This window comes from Phocoena sinus, chromosome X (assembly GCF_008692025.1).
Source record: "Phocoena sinus isolate mPhoSin1 chromosome X, mPhoSin1.pri, whole genome shotgun sequence".
Classification (NCBI taxonomy): domain Eukaryota; kingdom Metazoa; phylum Chordata; class Mammalia; order Artiodactyla; family Phocoenidae; genus Phocoena; species Phocoena sinus.
In genome coordinates, this window is record NC_045784.1 from 14,172,138 (window position 1) to 14,192,339 (window position 20,202).

A 20,202-nucleotide genomic window follows, 5' to 3' on the forward strand; every position below is an offset into this window, starting at 1 on the left:
CAGGCGGACCCTCAACCACTGTGCCACCAGGGAAGCCCCTCATTGTAGTTTTGATTTGCGTTTCTCTAATGATTAGTGATGTTGAGCATCCTTCATGTGTTTGTTGGCAATCTGTATATCTTCCTTGGAGGAATGTCTATTTAGGTCTTCTGCCCATTTTTGGATTGGGTTGTTTGCTTTTTTGATGTTGAGCTGCATGCGCTGCTTGTAAATTTTGGAGATTAATCCTTTGTCAGTTGCTTCATTTGCAAATATTTTCTCCCATTCTGAGGGTTGTCTTTTCGTCTTGTTTGTAGTTTCTTTTGCTGTATAAAAGCTTTTAAGTTTCATTAGGTCCCATTTGTTTATTTCTGTTTTTATTTCCATTCCTCTAGGAGGTGGGTCAAAAAGGACCTTGCTGTGATTTATGTCATAGAGTGTTCTGCCTATGTTTTCCTCAAAGAGTTTTATAGTGTCTGGCCTTACATTTAGGTCTTTAATCCATTTTGAGTTTATTTTTGTGTATGGTGTTAGGAAGCGTTCTAATTTCATTCTTCTACATGTAGCTGTTCAGCTTTCCCAGCACCACTTATTGAAGAGGCTGTCTTTTCTCCATTGTATATTCCTGCCTCCTTTATCAAAGATAAGGTGACCATATGTGCGTGGGTTTACCTCTGGGCTTTCTATCCTGTTCCATTGATCTATATTTCTGTTTTTGTGCCAGTACCATACTGTCTTGATTACTGTAGCTTTGTACTATAGTCTGAAGTCCAGGAGCCTGATTCCTCCAGCTCCGTTTTTCTTTCTCAAGACTGCTTTGGCTATTCGGGGTCTTTTGTGTTTCCATACAAATTGTGAAATTTTTTGTTCTAGTTCTGTGAAAAATGCCAGTGGTAGTTTGATAGGGACTGCATTGAATCTGTAGATTGATTTGGGTAGTATACTCATTTTCACAATGTTGATTCTTCCAATCCGAGAACATGGTATATCTCTCCATCTGTTTGTATCGTCTTTAATGTCTTTTCATCAGTGTCTTATGGTTTTCTGCATACAGGTCTTTTGTCTCCTTAGGTAGGTTTATTCCTAGGTATTTTATTCTTTTTTTTGCACTGGTAAATGGGAGTGTTTCCTTAATTTCTCTTTCAGATTTTTCACCATTAGTGTATAGGAATGCAAGAGAATTTCTGTGTATTAATTTTGTATCCTGTGACTTTAACAGATTCATTGATTAGCTCTAGTAGTTTTCTAGTAGCATCTTTAGGATACTTTATGTATAAGTGTCATGCCATCTGCAAATAGTGACAGTTTTACTTCTTCTTTTCCGATTTGGATTCCTTTTATTTCTTTTTCTTCTCTGATTGCTGTAGCTAAAACTTCCAAAACTACGTTGAATAATAGTGGTGACAGTGGGCAACCTTGTCTTGTTCCTGATCTTAGAGGAAATGGTTTCAGTTTTTCACCATTGAGAATGATGTTGGCTGTGGGTTTGTCATATATGGCCTTTATTATGTTGAGGTAAGTTCCCTCTATGCCTACTTTCTGGAGGGTTTTTATCATAAATGGGTGTTGAATTTTGTCAGAAGTTTTTCCGGCATCTCTTCAGATTATCATATGGTTTTGATCCTTCAGTTTGTTAATATGGTGTATCACATTGATTGATTTGTGTATATTGAAGAATCCTTGCATTCCTGGGATAAACCCCACTTGATCATGGTGTATGATCCTTTTAACGTGCTGTTGAATTCTGTTTGCTTGTATTTTGTTGAGGATTTTTGCATCTATGTTCCTCAGTGATATTGGCCTGTAGTTTTCTTTCATTGTGACATCTTTGTCTTGTTTTGGTATCAGGGTGATGGTGGCCTCGTAGAGTGAGTTTGAGAGTGTTCCTCCCTCTGCTATACTTTGGAAGAGTTTGAGAAGGATAGGTGTTATCACTTCTCTAGATGTTTGATAGAATTCGGCTGTGAAGCCATCTGGTCCTTGGCTTTTGTTTGCTGGAAGATTTTTAATCACAGTTTCAACTTCAGTGCTTGTGATTGGTCTGTTTATATTTTCTATTTCTTCCTGGTTTAGTCTCCGAAGGTTGTGCTTTTCTAAGAATTTGTCCATTTCTTCCAGGTTGTCCATTTTATTGGCATAGAGTTCCTTGCAGTAGTCTCGTAGGATGCTTTGTATTTCTGTGGTGTCTGTTGTAACTTCTCCTTTTTCATTTCTAATTTTATTGATTTGAGTCCTCTCCCTCTTTTTCTTGATGAGTGTGGCTAATGGTTTATCAATTTTGTTTATCTTCTCAAAGAACCAGCTTTTACTTTTTTTGAGCTTTGCTATTGTTTTCTTTGTTTCTGATTCATTTATTTCTGTTCTGATCTTTATGATTTCTTTCTTTCTACTAACTTTGGGTTTTGTTTGTTCTTCTTTTTCTAGTTCTTTTAGGTGTAAAGTTAGATTGTTTATTTGAGATGTTTGTTGTTTCTTGAGGTAGGATTTTATTGCTATAAACGTCCCTCTTAGAAATGCTTTTGCTGCATCCCATAGGTTTTGGATCATCGTGTTTTCATCGTCATTGGTCTCTAGGTATTTTTTGATTTCCTCTTTGCTTTCTTCAGTGATCTCTTGGTTATTTAGCAGTGTATTGTTTAGCCTCCATGTGTTTGTATTTTTTTACAGATTTTTTCCTGTAATTGATATCTAGTCTCATAGAGTTGTGGTCAGAAAAGATACTTGATAGGATTTCAGTTTTCTTAAATTTACCAGGGCTTGATTTCTGACCCAAGATATGATCTATCCTGGAGAATGTTCCATGAGCACTTGAGAAGAAAGTGTATTCTGTTGTTTTTGGATGGATTGTCCTATAAATATCCATTAAGTCCATCTTGTTTAATGTATCATTTAAAGCTTGTGTTTCCTTATTTATTTTCATTTTGGATGATCTGTCCATTGGTGAAAGTGGGGTGTTAAAGTCCCCTACTATGATTGTGTTACTGTTGATTTCCCCTTTTATGGCTGTTAGCATTTGCCTTATATATTGAGGTGCTCCTATCTTGGGTACATAAATATTTACAATTGTTATATCTTCTTCTTGGATTGATCCCTTAGTCATTATGTAATGTCCTTCTTTGTCTCTTGTAATAGTCTTTATTTTAAAGTCTGTTTTTTCTGATACGATTATTGTTACTCCAGTTTTCTTTTGATTTCTATTTGCATGGAATATCTTTTTCCATCCCCTCACTTTCAGTCTGTATGTGTCCCTAGGTCTGAAGTGGGTCTCTTGTAGACAGCATATATACAGGTCTTGTTTTTGTATCCATTCAGCCAGTCTATGTCTTTTGGTTGGAGCATTGAATCCATTTACATTTAAGGTAATTCTTGGTATGTATGTTCCTATTACGATTTTCTTAATTGTTTTTGGTTAGTTATTGTAGGTCTTTTCCTTCTCTTGTGTTTCCTGCCTAGAGAAGTTCCTTTAGCATTTGTTGTAAAGCTGGTTTGGTGGTGCTGAATTCTCTTAGCTTTTGCTTTTCTGTAAAGGTTTTAATTTCTCCATGGAATCTGAATGAGAACCTTGCTGGGTAGAGTAATCTTGGTTGTAGGTTTTTCCCTTTCATCACTTTAAATATGTCCTGCCAGTCGCTTCTGGCTTGCAGAGTTTCTGCTGAAAGATCAACCGTTAACCTTATGGGGATTCCCTTGTATGTTATTTGTTGTTTTTCCCTTGCTGCTTTTAATATTCTTTCTGTGTATTTAATTTTTGATAGTTTGATTAATATGTGTCTTGGCGTGTTTCTCCTTGGGTTTATCCTGTATGGAACTCTCTGTGCTTCCTGGACTTGATTGACTATTTCCTTTCCCATCTTAGGGAAGATTTCAATTATAATATCTTCAAATATTTTCTCAGTCCCTTTCTTTTTCTCTTCTTCTTCTAGGACCCCTGTAATTTGAATGTTGGTGAGTTTCATGCTGTCCCAGAGGTCTCTGAGACTATCCTCAATTCTTTTCATTATTTTTTCTTTGTCCTGCTCTGCAGTAGTTATTTCCACTCTTTTATCTTCCAGGTCACTTATCTGTCCTTCTGCCTCAGTTATTCTGCTATTGATTCCTTCTAGAGAATTTTTAATTTCATTTATTGTGTTGTTCATCATTGTTTGTTTGCTCTTTAGTTCTTCTAGGTCCTTGTTAAACGTTTCTTATATTTTCTCCATTCTATTTCCAAGATTTTGGATCATCTTTACTATCATTATTCTGAATTCTTTCTCGGGTAGACTGCCTATTTCCTCTTCGTTGGTTTGCTCTGGTGGGTTTTTACCTTGCTCCTTCATCTGCTGTGTGTTTCTCTGTCTTCTCATTTTGATTAACTTACTGTATTTGGGGTCTCCTTTTCGCAGGCTGTAGGTTTGTAGTTCCTGGTGTTTTTGGTATCTGCCCCGTGTGGCTAAGATTGGTTCAGTGGGGTGTGTAGGCTTCCTGGTGGAGACGACTAGTGCCTGTGTTCTGGTGGATGAGGCTGCATCTTGTCTTTCTGGTGGGCAGGACCGCATCATTGGTGTGTTTTGGGGCATCTGTGATCTTACTATGATTTTAGGCAGCCTCTCTGCTAATGGGTGGGGTTGTGTTCCTGTCTTGCTAGTTGTTTGGCATAGGGTGTCCAACACCGTAGCTTGCTGGTTGTTCAGTGGATCTGGGTCTTAGCGTTGAGATGGAGATCTCTGGGAGAGCTTTTGCTGTTTGATACTACATGGAGCCAGGAGGTCTCTGGTGGACCAATGTCCTGAACTCGTCTCTCCCACCTCAGAGGCACAGGCCTGACACCTGGCTGGAGCACCAAGCCCCTGTCAGCCACACAGCCTTTGCTTTCTTCTGCCAGTTTTCCCCAGGATTCTGTAGGCTCTGGAGCGAGTGGGATGTCCCACCTGGTCTTATCCTGGCCACCAGAAGCTCACGAAGAGGTGGAAAATTAGTTTGCCCTCTTCTTTTTTTAGTGAGTGCTTGGCCGAGAACCCTTTTTTTTCTAGGGCACCTTGTAAATGGAAAAGCTTATCTGGGTTAGAAGTTCTTGCTGTGGCTGCTGTAATTCATGGTTATCTTGCGTAAGGTTAACTCGCTTTTCGGCCTTAAAAGAAAATTTATTCACCTGATGCCTCACACTGGCCCCATTCCAGCTTCAGTCTGGCCCCTATTTGTTGATCTTTATATTGGTACTACACGGTCTTGATTTCTGTAAGTGTTGAAATCAGGTAGTATAAATTTTTCAAGATTCTCTCTCTAATTGTTTAGATTTTAGAAAACACTCCTCTCAGTGGTTCTGAGTGTGTAAGTATTATGTGTCTTTTGTTAAATTTGTTCCCTTGTTTTTGGCGACACTATTGCAAATTGAACTGTTTCTTAAAATTTCATTTTCTAATTGAGCTTATGAAGGTCACAGAATATAAAGTCATACAGAAAGCAATTATATTCCTATATACAAGCAATGAACAACTGATCACAGAAATTTGAAAAACAATACCATTCATAATAGCTCGCCCCCTCCACCAAATGAAATACTTAAGTATAAATTCATCGTAAAACACAGGATCTGTATACTGAAAACTACAAAATGGTGCTAAAAGAAATCCAAGAAGACCTAAATAAAGGGAGAGACATATGCTGTTTGTGGATTGAAAGACTCAACATAGTAGTGATACTTTTTTCCTCCAAAGTGATCTAGAGATTCATTGCAACCAATCAAAATCCCAACAGGATATTTTGTAGATATAAACCAGCCTATCCTGTAATTTATATATAAGGGCCAAGGAACTAGAATAGCTAAAACAAATTTGCAAAAGAAGAACAAAGGTAGAGGAATCACTTTTAGTATCAAGCTTCAGTAATCAAGACAGTGTGGGATTGATGATAGATCAGTGGAGAGGGATTGGGAGTCCTGAAGTAGACCACATGAATATAGGCATTCGATCTTTGACAAAGGTACAAAATCAGTTCATTGAGGAAAGGATGGTCTTTTCAAGAAACTGTTTTGTAGCAGTTGGTCATCCATCTGTAAAAAAAATGAACCTTGATCGAAGACCTCACTCCTGATACAAAGATTAACTTGAAATGGATCATAGATGCAAATGTAGAACATAAAGGTATAAAACCTGTAGAAGAAAACGTAGGAAAAAGTTATTGTGACCCGGGGTTAGAAATGATGCCAAAAGCGCAATCTATAACAAAAAAAATCAATAAATGGGGCTTTATCAAAATTAAAACTTTTACTCTGCCAAAAACACTGTCAAGAGAATTAAGAGACAAGCTACAGACTAGGAGAAAATATTTGCAGCCCACGTATTTGACAAAGGACTAGTGTCCAGATTATATAAAGAACTCAGTAATAAGAACTCTCAAAGCTCACCCAACTAAATTTAAAAATGGGCAAAGGACGTGAACAGACACTTCACCAAAGAGGATATAAGGATGGCAAGTAAACATGTGAGAAGATATTCAGCATTGTTAGGCATTAGGCAAATGCAAATTGAAACCATGATCACAGACCAGTATACACAGTGATAGAATTGCTAAAACAGAAAATCGTGACAGCATCAAGTGCTGGCAACTGGAACCCTCGTGAATTGGTGGTGAGAATGCCAAATGATACCCCACTCTGAGTAACTGTTGGGCATTTTCTTATGAAGTTATATATACATTTAACCTTGTGACCCAGCAGTTCCACTCCTGGGTATCTACCTTAGTGAAATGAAAAATTTATGTTCACTCAAAAACCTGTACACAAATGTTCATAGCAGTTTTATATGATAGTGGAAACGTGAAAAAAACTCAAATGTCCTTCAAAGGATGAATGGATAAATGGAGTATGATGAAATAGTACTCATCAGGCAAAAGGAATGATACACGTAGCAATTTGAATGAAACTGAAAGGTGTTATGCTACGTGAGACAAGCCAGTGTCAAAGGGTTATGTACTGCATGATTCCTTTTATTTGACATTTTTGAAAAGGCAAAACTATAGTGCTGGAAAACAGACCACTGGTTGTCAAGGGTTATGCATGAGGTGAAGGTTTGTATATCAGTGAGCAGTTCCAGGGAGCTTTTTGGTTGTTGGAACTGTATTGAACCCTCTTTGTGGTGGTGGTTTCACAAATCTATATGTGTTAACATTTGTAGAACTGTACAATAAAAGAAAAGAGTCAATTTTACCATATGATAATAAAAAAAATTTGTAAAATGTCACACTTCATTCTGTTTTATGGATCTTTGTATGTGACCTCGTTTCTGTTTTGCAGTTTGCTTTTGCCTCCCCCTGCCCCTACCTTTGCTTTGGCGTAGGTCACTATTATCCATTGGTCTCTATATTTGGTAGGACCTTTTAATTGGGAAGCCCATGTTCCTCAGTTCTCGGAGTTTTCTTGAATTTTATTGACCTCCCTTCCCCCATTTTCTCTGTTCTCCCTTCCTGAAAGTTTTCAGACACTGGACTTCTTAGTTTGGTTTTCTAATTTTTCTTTTCTAGTTTCTTTCTTTTCTCTTCTTTCTTTTGTCTATATGTGGAGACATACTTATTTTTTAAACTGTACATCTCCTGTGTTTAATAACCAAGAGTTCATTTTTGTTGTTGTTCTCTGATTCTTTTCAATGGCATCCTATTCTTGTTTCGGTGTTGTAATATCTTCTCTTAATGGTAGTTTTTCTTCTTCCTCAATACTTGCTTTTTTTGTTGTTGTGTACACTTCTAATTAGATACTTTCCTTCAATAGCTGATGGTCCTTCTCTGCTTATATTTAGGAGGAGGATGAGAATGTATATTGCAAGTTCATAGCCTGTTGTGGGGCTTGTCAACTTTGAGCTTCATTCTCCCCCAGTTTGGCTGAGCTATAGAGTTGGGGAGCCCCCAAAGACAGTGTCATTTGCTGTTTCCTCTTGGTCTGGTTGGAGTCCTCAGGGAGGAGACTCTTGTGGTCTCCTGCATGGAGGGAAGACCTGGTTCAGTGGAGGAGAGGGCTCTGGTTCTCAGCATTCAGGGCATTCATTTAACCCCCCTATTTCCAGTCCAATTTCTAGTCCTTAATTGTATCTCTCTATTGCTAATCCAGAGGCCATCTGTTTTACCTTTCAAAGAAATAAACCTTCAGTGTTCTACCATAGTGGCAGGAAGGATTCGGGGATCTAATTACTTCTGAAGCAGACTTTCAAGCAAAACTTATTTAAGCCAGTCATCCTCCCCTCTTTCACTCCCACTTTCATAGGTATCTGGTGCTGCCAATTTGAATCTTTCGGGATTCTTCTGTGTGAAATCGGATTGGTTCTTGTTTTATCCCCATGCTTAGCTTGCAGTTCACTTTTCTTTACTTGATCTGTAGAAGTGAAAAAGTTCTAGGTCTAGTGGACAGAAGTCTGAAGAATCATCAAGCAGAGCTCTAGTCATGGCTTCTCAGTCAGTTCCCAGACTAAGTCAGTTTACAGATACAGAACCCTTGCATAAAGGGGCCTCTGAGTCACCTTTAGGAAGGACCGTACTCTGCAGCCAAAAGTTTATATTGTTAATCTTTCTCCCAGCCCTTCCCAAAGTGTGTGACTGACTGTGCACTGGGGAAAAGGGACTCATCAGATTTAGGGGGGATTACTGGACACAGGCTCTGAACTGATACTTATTCCAGGAGACCCAAAACATCACTATGATCCACCAGTTAAGAGTAGGAGCTTATGGAGGTCAGGTGATCAGTGGAGTTGTAGCTCAGGTCCTTGTCACAGTGGGTTCAGTTTATCCCCGAGTCCACCCTGTGGTTACTTTCTCCAGTTCCATGATGCGTAACTGGAAGAGACGTATTCAGCACCTAGGAGAATCCCCACATTTATTTTTCCTGGATTTGCTAATTCATTCAGCATTCATCAGTTTGCCTTCCAGTTTACCAATTTTATCGTTATCACCTCTTCCCTTTTGTCTTCCCTGTCCTTGTGTGTCTATGACCATGCACACCCCGCCAGTTAAAAAAATTGTTTTAGTAGAGTTGCAGTAGGGAATGAGTTTGGTACATATGTTAAATTCTGTCTTTACCTGCAGCCTCCATCTATCGGGTTGGCCAAAAAGTTCGGGCTTTTCCGAAAGATGCTGTGGAAAAACAGAACGGACTTTTTGGCCAACCCAATATATTATTTTGCTGGGTGTTGTTACATAATCCTATGGCTTTGAAGGCTATCCAACCTCATAAATTTATGCCTCAAGCCCTACTTCTCTTTCTTCTAAGCTCTAGACATGTATTTACAACTGCTTATTCAACTTTTCTCGTAATATATCTGATACACATCTCAGATGCTTCACTCCCAACCCTCTCCTTGAAATGCCCATTTCTCATCCAATCTTCTTGTTCTCAGTTAATACCACACTACCAGCCGCCCAGTTGCTCAATCCCAAATTCCTTTCCTTCTTTCCTATATCACCTTCATCAACATCTCCTATTAGTTCTAGATTTAAATTATGTCCAGAATCCATCTCCTTCTCTCTATCTTTATGGCTGCTACCTGATCTAAGCCATTTTCATTTCTCACCTGGTTCCATTCAGTAACCTCCCAACTGTTCCCTGCTTCCACTCTTGTCCTGCTACAATCCATTGTCTACGTAGTAGCCAGAGTGAAAATTCTGAATTCTAAGTTAGGCCGAATGCCTTTCCTGATTCAAAGTCCTCGTTGCCGTACACTTTGAATCCTTATTGAATCCATCCACACTCCTTATTCTGTCCACAAGGTGCCTGCCTAACTCTTTGACTTTAGCTCCTGCCAAGGTCTTAATTGTCTCCTCTGCTCTGGTCACACAGGCCTTTTGGTTCATCAAATACACTAAGCTTGTTCCCTCCTTTGGGGCCTTAGCAGTTGCCATTTTATCTCCCTGAATATGCTTCGCCTGTATCTTCATGTGGCTCACCTCTCACTTCATTCAAGCCTCTGCTCAGTAGCATCCGCTTTGAGAAGCCTTCCCGGACCACCCTCTCCACCTTTCTCCCAGATCCCCCACATTACTCTCTATTACATCATCTTATTTATTTCCTTCTGAAAGTATCTCGTTTTTTTTCTTTTTTCTTTTGACTTTCTTGTCTTTCTCTAGCCATTTGAGTATGAGCCCTGCGAGGGCATTGGTTTGATCTATCTTGTTCCTTGGTGGTATCATCACACCCAGAGCAGAATCGGGCCCATAGTAGATAGATACTCAAAGACTGTTGGATGGTAGGTAGGAGGGTGGGTGAATAAATGTTTGTTGAGTTCTACGCTACTATTAGCATGTTGTTTCTTCTGGGACGTCTCAGAATTGAGCCTTTATTGTTTGTTTTGTTTTGTTTTGTTTTTTTGGCTTTTTGTGTGGTACGCAGGCCTCTCACTGTTGTGGCCTCTCCCGTTGCGGAGCACAGGCACCAGACACGCAGGCTCAGCGGCCGTGGCTCACGGGCCCAGCCGCTCCGTGGCATGTGGGATCTTCCCGGACCGGGGCACGAACCCGTGTCCCCTGCATCGGCAGGCGGACTCTCAACCACTGCGCCACCAGGGAAGCCCAGAATTGAGCCTTTATACAGAATTCCTTCCCACCTTGACTGATTCTACTTCAGAGTGCCTTTACGTGTCCCCATCTCTCCCTGCCAGTAGGTCTGTTTTAGGGCTCAAAGTTTGAATTCCCAAATAGCAGATTGTGGATCCTGTTTTCTACCTTTAGCCAAGAAGTCACACCTTCAGCCATAATTTATGCAGGAACCTGGATGACACTTTGGTGGAAGGATGACCAGTGCCCTTTCTCATCCCTCAGTCCTAATCCAGTATGGTGCTGGAGTGGAAACAAGAGATTGCAACTAGAGATGTAGTCCTGATGGCTCGCCTCTCAATATTAGGAGTCTGCTTTTGCTTTTCTGCTCCCTTCCAATCATTTAAAAAAATTTTTAACATCATTCTGTGCCAGTCGCTGTTAAAACTGAGGGTGAGATTTAGGTGTGGGGGGTGGGGAGGGTTGGTCAATCACTTTCATTTCATCATTTTAAGAAAGGAGTCGAGAGACTGCAAATTGTGAAGCCTCCTGTGTCCGGTCACCAGCTTTAAATATGATGCCTCCCAGTCCACTTGTCCTTGAGTCATATGGCACCTAAATGCTTGTGGGTCCAGTCATAAGTTTCTTTTCAGTATCTGATGAAGTAGGGATGAACCCAGGAAATGACCCCTCTCTTCTCTTTGTTTTGTACAACTCAGGAGGTTCATCAAGAACGGATTGCATTGGAAAACCAACTGGAACAACTTCGTCCAGTCACTGTGTTGTGACCCCCAAGATTCAAGTAACAGTGGGTGACCTTTCCTGCCAAGATCTTTCCTTTGAATGTTTCAACGCAACTACTTGTCATAGATGTCTGAGACTGTGTCAAAAGCTCTTAGCGGCGGAATATAACCCATATCACCTTTTCTTTTGTGCTTCACGTGTATGTTTTACTGTGGTGGAAAAAATACAACTGATTATCACACTTGAAATTGTAACTATCAGTGGGATTTACCTCCCATTCTTAAGTACTTCCTCAAGGTGTTAGATGTTGCTCCTTACCCAAAACCAATCTTCTAGCAAATAAAAACAATTTAGAGCATTACTTATTTAAAGAATTTATGACTTGTACAAAACCTTGTAATCCAGTACCTTCAGGATGCTTGTTTTATTTTCATATGTATATCATATACAGTAGATTGGTTTCCTGAATAATTGTGATTCCAACTGGATAGTCTTTGGCATGATGATAATAAAAACAAAAAGGAGAAGAAAACAAAAGCATTAGCTTTAGACTGGCGCCGTGCCCTCCACCACTATATGCCAAAAATTGCTTCTCTAGTGCCATCTTGATATTATATCTAGCTATAAATAATACATGACTATTGTTTTCTATTGAATGGCAAAGACTTATTCAGTCTTTACACCTCTGTAAAGTAGTAGTTTTGTCCATGATCTATTTAACTTGGCCCAGCTAAGCCGTCAACCCAGACAACTCAGCCCTTTCATGTAGATTTTTGGGCAAGAGAAATCTGCCTGAGCTGCCTTGCCCGATCAAATTAAATAAATAGTTGTCAGGTCTCTACTTCTATCCTGCACGGGTTAACGTATCTGTAAATGCATGAATTTGGAAACCACCCATCAAATGTGAACGGCTGATGAGACTGTTTGGACTGATAAATATTTGTCGTCTGAACCCAGGCATTCAAACTAGGGAAGAAGGGGCGATGGTTGTTACCAGTAATGCAACAATCTCTGGTAGTTATTTTTGTCTTTGTTATTTTAACCCGGATCGTAAGTGTATTGGGTATGAAGAAATAATGAAAGAAAGCCGATCCTCACACTGGATATATGACTATTTTGTTCTCTGTGAAGTGTACCCTTGGGAAGGGATTGCTTTATGTGCAGTTCAGAGGCGCCCAACCGACTCCACTGTAAGTGATGTAAAACAGTAAGCTCAAATTGCAGGAGCCAGTACTCTATAGAAATTTACATAGCCTCTGCTTCTCCTGTAAGCTCAAGTTGAAAGTGGGAATTGATCGACCCTCCCAGGTATCCGGCCTCGCCAGCTTTAACATCACTTCAGAAGACGGATGGCAAGACATGCGGTCTCTTGTGCATTTTGCTAATTTACCGATTCTTAGGATAGCGGGGTGAGGTGTGCTAGGTCCTTTCTGAAGTGGTTTAGGATAGGTTTGCGGTACGCGGGACTAAGCCTTTGATTTCAATAGAGTTGACTGCTTTTAGAAGAAGTAGGCTTTTGTTTTAATGCTTTCTTACTCCATTAAGCTTTATCAATAGCTTAATGACAGAAGAGAAACGCTCAAACGATGATGCTTTTCCAAAACAAACCAAATTGTTGATTCTGTTCTGTGCATATTAAAGGATTCTGAATTGCTTGGATTTTGAAAATCACAGGACTTGAACTATTTCTCTAGTCCCCCTTTCCTTCCCTTTTGGCTGCCTTTTTTGTCCCTGTGGGAGGGGTTCAGAGTCAGTTTAAACCCTTCCTAAGATTATGAATGGGTGAGTGCACAATTTTTAGGTAACCTCTTTTCACCTGTTTTGAGATCTGGGGGCTGCAACACATTTTATCAACAGTGTCCTTGTCACAGACGTTTCATTATCATGTTTGCCTTTTGTTCCATTCAATCCAGGAAAGACTAGCATATGCACTTCATCTCATAGTCTTCCAGGACATATGCACACACTCCAGATAGCACTTCATATCCATTAAGCAGACATATAAACTAAAGAATGTTAGTCTATGTTATGCGTTTTTAAAATATTGACATGTTTTTCTCCGATCAAGCCAAGGCCAGAGTGAGCCAAATTCGGAGGTTGGGGTTTTGTTTAGTTAGCTTGGATTTCATTAAATGAAAAAACTTGCATTGGACAATCGAAGCCTCATGCATTGCACAGTCTAACCAGTAATTTAACATAGGCATTGCATTAAAGCCCACACCAATAATATCTCCACCGCACCTTCTTGACTGGACTTAAGAGTGACCACAGTCTCTTAGTTGCCTAGAAGTGGATTTTTAAAAAAACAATTACACCCCCCACACACACAGAGAACATGATATTACCTAACTAGCGCTCATCCTCTCTTTCTCTATTTTCATAGGATGTATACTTTTATTTAATTTAGGATTATAACTCCTGATAATGTTTCTGTGAGCCTTTAATATGATTTATAGGAAGGCTGGGTTATTGATATCACCATTATACCTCTTCTATAAAACTACTCAAGCGTAAGAGCTTGTTGGGCAGAAGTCTCTGGGCAGAATGTTGACGTTGCCCCCATCCACGGGGGTTTAATAACCTTATTGTTAAGTGGTCTTCCTCCATGGGAGTCCCACAGTCCCGAGGGTGAAAACACGGTAGGAGTAGATCACCAGCTTATTGGGTACCTCAGTGTCTCTGGTATGTGGCTTATTGCTTTGGCCACCTCCCTATCCAGCAGCCATGAAGCAAACCCAAAAGGTAGATTTCTGGAATTGGGGAGTGTGTTGGAATCAAGGCAGGCATTTGCCTTAGTTGGAGGGATCTGACTGCTTGATAAATATTAGAGAAGTGCTTTGGGTCTGGTTAGGAGAAGGAGGCAGCTTAGCTGGGAGCTGTGCCCATTTTCTTCTCATTGCACAGTAAGATGTCAGGGATGAGAGGACCCCTTCCCATATCCTGCATTTGCTTGTGGGGAGACCAAGGCCCTAAGAAACCACAGTTCCTAGTCCAAGAATCCATAGAAGGAGGGAGCTGGTGGCAGAGTTGGGATTTTATGGATTCTCAGTTGAGTCCTCTCGCCACGAGCATTACTAAAAATAGATTAGAAGGGTTTTTTTCTATGTACCATGTTGAATTTTATTTACTTAATTTATCAGTCTTAATATGAAAACAGGTCTTAGTGAGCTTTAGATCTAGATAATTCTCTTGGATTGAAGCAAAAACTAAAATCTGAAGAGAAAGAATATGATTGAAGTATTTGTTCTTCAGAACACCTCATCTTTCACAATGCAGTAAATTACCCTGAGTTTCTTGGCAGAACTTTTGACAGCTGTTGCTTTGAATAGATTCCATTCCTGTATTCCTTATGGGAGTTTGTTTTTAAAATAGACTACTGTGATTGAAATGAACTCAATATGTAGTAAGTTATAGTTTTCTTCAATATATCTTGGGTTACTTGGGTTGCAAATGTTAGTTTCAGTACAGTTTAGGGTGAGTAATCAAAAACATGGATTTTTCTTTGATTTCCTAGTAGCGTCTGAACTATCATGAAACATTCTTCTCTTCATGTGACTTGATTCTAGTCTGTTTCTAAATGATAGTTGTCCATTTCTTAGATGAGCTCACAACCATGGTAATGATAGATGTGCTCTTAGAATATCAATGAGAAAATAGTCTGGAATGGATGTTTTCCTTGAAATTAAGACAGCCATTTGCAAATGTAGTAGTTGGAAAGATCTCAGTTTCATTATAACACCTTAGAGCTAAAAACATTTGTTCAGCACAGGCTATCCTGACAAGATATCGCTAAGGGAATTTGATTTGTAAAATATTAAAGAAAAAGAATTACAGATATCATAGCACCCAGATCTTCCCATATTGCTGAGAAGTAGGGCTCAGTAGGTTGTGGTTTGAACGTTATGAATGTGAACAAAATGAAATCTCTGTTGAGAGGTCTTTTTCTTCTCTAGTTAAAGAGAACATGCTAGTAACTTTGGTTTCTCTTTCCGACTGGTTTACTCTGTTTCAAGTGTACTCTTTTGAAACTGATTTCAAAGGATCGCTTGAATTTACACTTTAGTTATGGGTGCTTTGTTACAGATTTTTGCCTCAGTGTGGTTCAAATTCCTGGTGAGAGGTGGGGGGATGTGGGCTTTTGCAGTCCTGAAGTGGCATATTCTGCTTCCCCTTCAGCCCAGGCTAAGGGAGGCTGCCCACCAACGCCCAAAGATTAGTCATCGATGGCAGTTCATGAGAGTCTTACTCTAGGAGCCTCCCCGCTTTGCTGTTTGCAGTGAGAAATGTAGCTGGTTATGTGACCCTCCCAAGAGCAACTGTAAGAACAGCAGACCAAGAGGGGCAGACGTGAAGAGCAATACCAACTGGTTCTCCCCAAAATAGACTTTCAGAGGTTACCTTACTAAGTGTTCCCTGAAACAGCCAGTCTGTGAATGTGGGGAGACATCCCAGGTGCACGGTCACTTTTAGGCTTGTCTCGTTATTTTCTGCTTTTACTGACGCACATGATTGATAAAGGAACCTTTTCCGAAAGGCATTACAGCGTTTCAATCGACAGGATTTGTTCTAGTGACAGAAGTCTTGCTCTGCTCTCAGCACTTGAGGAGTGTTTAGTTTTTGTGTTTTGGGGGTTCTACTGCCCTGCTCTAAGCTAAGTTCAGGACTGTGGGAGGTTGGAGCAAGTGGTTTATGATTCTGAAGACCAGAGGACACTGGAACTTAAGCAGGCCAGAACTGGAGTTTGAGGGCTGCGGTAGGGGAACTTCTGGTCCCAGTTCTGTCCTAAAGCACTGTGTCAGACATCAGGACTGGATCCTAAAGCTCCTTCAGGGAGCCCTGACCTGGGAATGGGACAGGTGGCGCAGGGACCGCCTTGTATGGAGACTGGATCAACTGAGTTGTGCTGGTTTTATTTTGTTTTAAGGTAACTTGTGTGAGGGCTTCAGCTGCAGCCAGCCCGGGAGCTGGGGTGTACCCTTACCTTTAGCCATTCTTTTTGTCTTCAGCACAAATCCAATGTTCAAGTGAGCCAGAGGTGGGAAGAGCCATTTTGCTCCTTGTAGCTGTGGGCCTGGAGAGATAATGAGTTGATGGTCTATTTTAACCTCGAAAGTAAAAATGTATATTTTTTCACTACAGTTACATTGAACTGTAAAATGAGGAACAGCAAAGTATATATTTGATGCCTTCTGTCTTTTCATGATAATGTGCTAGCAAGTTGTGTTAGTATTTTACTCAGCCAGAGTCTCGTTCAGGTGCTAAGCATTGGGAACTGTATGTATATTGATCTTAAACGTAAATAAATACAGGGTGTCCTATATTTGGATTGTGACTTGTCGACTCAAGCTAACCTTACTGCCTCTCTTTCACACTTGTTGGAAAGTCTGTGGAGAACATAGTAGGTTGAGAATCTCCAACTCTGGAAAATGTACATGCTGTGAAACTGGGGTGCTATGTGAAAAAATAAATGTCTGATAACGAAGCGTGGCTCTGGTGGAGTCTTAGCGTCAGTCAGTATATTGTGGTCCGCATTTGGTCTCGTGTATTTAATGCAAGTGACGTGAAAAGGAGTTGGAGGTCTTCCCAGTTAAATCAAAGTCTGAGATCTGGTTATTTTCACCTCCTGGTGATCTGAGCTGGGTCCTTAAATATCTGTGCACACCTGACACTCGGCATTCATGGGGTATCATGGCCAGCTCACAGTGCATTTTAAAGTTCCACCGAACTGAAAACTTGGATTAATCTAGGGTCAAGTTTTTTGCCTCATCTTCTTGGCATTCTTTTTTGCGGTACGCGGGCCTCTCACTGTTGTGGCCTCTCCCGTGGCGGAGCACAGGCTCCGGACGCACAGGCTCAGCGTCCATGGCTCACGGGCCCAGCCGCTCCGCGGCATGTGGGATCTTCCCGGACCGGGGCACGAACCCGTGTGCCCTGCATCGGCAGGCGGACTCTCAACCACTGCGCCACCGGGGAAGCTCTCTTCTTGGCATTCTTTGTGCTCAGAAATGTTTCCATCATAATACCCTTACCTAGTGTGCAAGGGAAGGGGAGGGATCAGGAAGGGTTGGTTTTAAATTCCCACCAGGTGACCTGGCACCCCAGTTGCAGTTTCTTATCTTTAATACTTGGGTAATTTTAGGAGCCACCAGTCTCCTATCAGGTGGGAGTTTTATTCCGTACTGTGAATGCAAATTGGCCACACATAGGATATTTCCAATCTAGTAGTTCCAAATGCCAAACTAACTCTGGAAGAATCATGCATGATTTGGCTTATAAGCTTGACCACTGGAGACCACCAGGCCCTGACCGTTCCCAGGGATCTGAGATCATCTAGGCAAGTGGTTCCCAAGCCTGGTCCCCGGACCATCATCAGGGAACTTAATTCGAAATGCAAATTCTTGGGACCCACCCCAGACCAACTGAATTAGGAACCCTGGGAATGAGCCCGGCAATCTTCCTGTTAACAAGCCCTTTAGGGGACAGTGACTGCTCACTAAAATTGAACTACTGATCTTGCTAACCACATTTTACAGTCAGGGACACTGGTGCAGAGAGGCAAAAGTGACTTATCTAGGGTCTCAGCTAATTCTGAGCAAAGGGTAAAAATGTTCCTAGGGCCGACTTTCTGTTGTGCTACAGTGTCCATTCATAAGTTTGTTCCCTCTCCTGACCTTCCTTCCACAGATATTTACTGTGGCCCTACTCTGTATCAAACACTATGTTAAGAGCTCGAGATGAGACCTATAGGACAGAGTCCCTTCCCTCAAGGAACTCACAGAGACCAGATGACTTGCAAGGCAGTGCGGGGTAGGCACTATGATGTATTAGTCAGTGCCAGCTAACTGCTATCTATAACGAAGAGCCCTGAGAGTTCAGTGGCTTGACGCAATGAAGGTTTCTCATTCAATGTATAGTCCAGAGTGGATGTTCATGGTTGTGCCATTTTTCTTTGTGGTTATGTAGGGACCCAGACCCCTTCTTTGTGTGCTTCCGTCTTCCTCTAGGGCTAGAGAGTTTTCTCCTTTTAGCCAGTGTGTGGAAGAAACAGAGAACTGTAGAGAGGATACAATTTCTCTTCACACATCACTTCTATGCATATTTCATTTCCTGGAGCTCGGTCATGTGACAGGAGTTAACTGCAAGGGTGACTGGGACATGTAGTCTAGCTGTGAGCTCAGGAGGAGTAAGTTGCGGTGAACACAGCATCCGCCAGAAGGCACAAAGCCAGGTGGCTCTGAGAACACACAGGAGGGGCATCTAATTCAGACTGTGGCAATCCAGGAAGGCTTCATGGAAGTCTTAGAAGAGGGAGCGTTAAGCAAGAAAAAGAGGGTGTTCCAGGAAGAGGGAGCTGTGTGTGCTAAGGCAAGGCTGGAAAAGAGCGTGCCACCTTCTGGGAACTGCAAAAGAGTCTCCTCTGGATGGAATGAGGGGAGGAAGTGGCCAGAGTCAGGCACAAGGCCAGAAGAGAAGGCCTGGCATGTCCCAGGAAGGCATAAAGCACCCAGCCATTGCAGCCCGCTTTGAGATTTAAGCACAGTGAATGATGTCACTTCACTGATATTCAAGGAGTGGTTTGTGTTCTCCCAATTTTTTTTCCCCAACCTCCTCCTGAAATGCTTCACTGGAAGACTGTAAACTAGTGTTTCTGTCATGAACCAAGCCCGCTAGTTTGATTTGTTACATTTCTGGCATGTGTTTGGACAAAGGGGCAAAGCCCAGAACACAAGGGCCTAAGCCCTGGTAGGCAGGAGTCCTACCGGATGACATGAGACTTTATCCATCCTCAACTCTTTCTTTGGGGGCAGGGGGAGATATCAGGGGCTCTGAGGTGACCGAGAGGTGCAGGGTCCCCCTCTCCCCGTTTTCTTTGGCAAGAAGGCTTATCAAAGTAGAGAAATGAAGAGTTTAGAAATGAAGCTGAAATATCCAATTCCATTTGAATAAGGATTCTCAGTTGAGTTTATTTAACAATTTTGAAAAACCCCTGAGCCTGGAGGGGAAATGCTCCAAGTATAGCATCTCAATGGCTAAATGCAACTTCAGAGAGCCCTGCCATATTGTTTTGTAAATATAAGGTGTTCTGGAAGAGCCAACTTTAGTGTTTGCAGGTATTGGAGTGGTTTTCCCCTCCCTGCATTTTTCTTTCAAACACTGAATAAAAAGTATCTTTGAGAATAAGATTGTAACCCAGATATACTTTCCTTTATTTGCCCTGAAATCCTCTTAGCAGATTTGATAGGAAAAAGGAATTGGCACAGAAGCTGTATGAAATTTTCAAGGTTCACCTGTGAGTATCCTGTAGCATTATAAGCAAAAGCAACATCAGCAGAGGACATAAATATGTGTGTGTGTGTGTGTGTGTGTAAAATATTTATGTTCTCTGCTGATGTTGCTTATGATTATAAATGTGTATATTAAAAAATAACGACAGTAATCATTTGGAACATAGACCAAGGGAATCGGGGGCGGGGGGAGGGGTGTTTTATCACTGACAAATGTCTAAACAATTTTGGAAGTGCTGGTGCACGCTGATTAATAAAAGCAGACTGACTTTTAGTCAAATTTATTAATGTTTTTAAATTTTCTACCGAAAATGTACCCCTTATTCTTGTTTTTTTTTTGTTTTTTTTTTTGTTTTTTTTTTTTTTTTTTGCGGTACGCGGGCCTCTCACTGTTGCGGAGCACAGGCTCCGGACGCGCAAGCTCAGCCGCTCCGCGGCACGTGGGATCCTCCCAGACCGGGGCACGAACCCGTGTCCCCTGCATCAGCAGGCAGGCTCTCAACCACTGCGCCACCAGGGAAGCCCTACCCCTTATTCTTGTAACTGCGTGGACCGCTCCCATCCTTGGTACATCACTGGGGAACAGGGTACAGGCCTCCACCCCTGCATTAGACTTCATCAATGCTATGAGGCTGAAGGAAAGCCAAGGGGAAGAAAGATAATGCTTGGGGAATGAAATAAAGGGACCACAAAGCAAATTAAAGAC

General features: G+C 41.2%; 1 protein-coding gene across 2 annotated transcripts in view; it reads left to right on the forward strand.

Moving 5' to 3' along the window:
• REPS2 (RALBP1 associated Eps domain containing 2) overlaps positions 1 to 11,452 on the forward strand; it is a 227,760-nt gene extending 216,308 nt beyond the window's left edge. For both annotated transcript variants that reach the window (XM_032620885.1, XM_032620887.1), the window contains exon 18: positions 11,187 to 11,452. In XM_032620885.1, the coding sequence (XP_032476776.1) occupies positions 11,187 to 11,255 (69 nt within the window). In that variant the 3' untranslated portion in view covers positions 11,256 to 11,452. The remainder of the gene's footprint in view (positions 1 to 11,186) is intronic.
• The last annotated feature ends 8,750 nt before the right edge of the window (positions 11,453 to 20,202 follow it).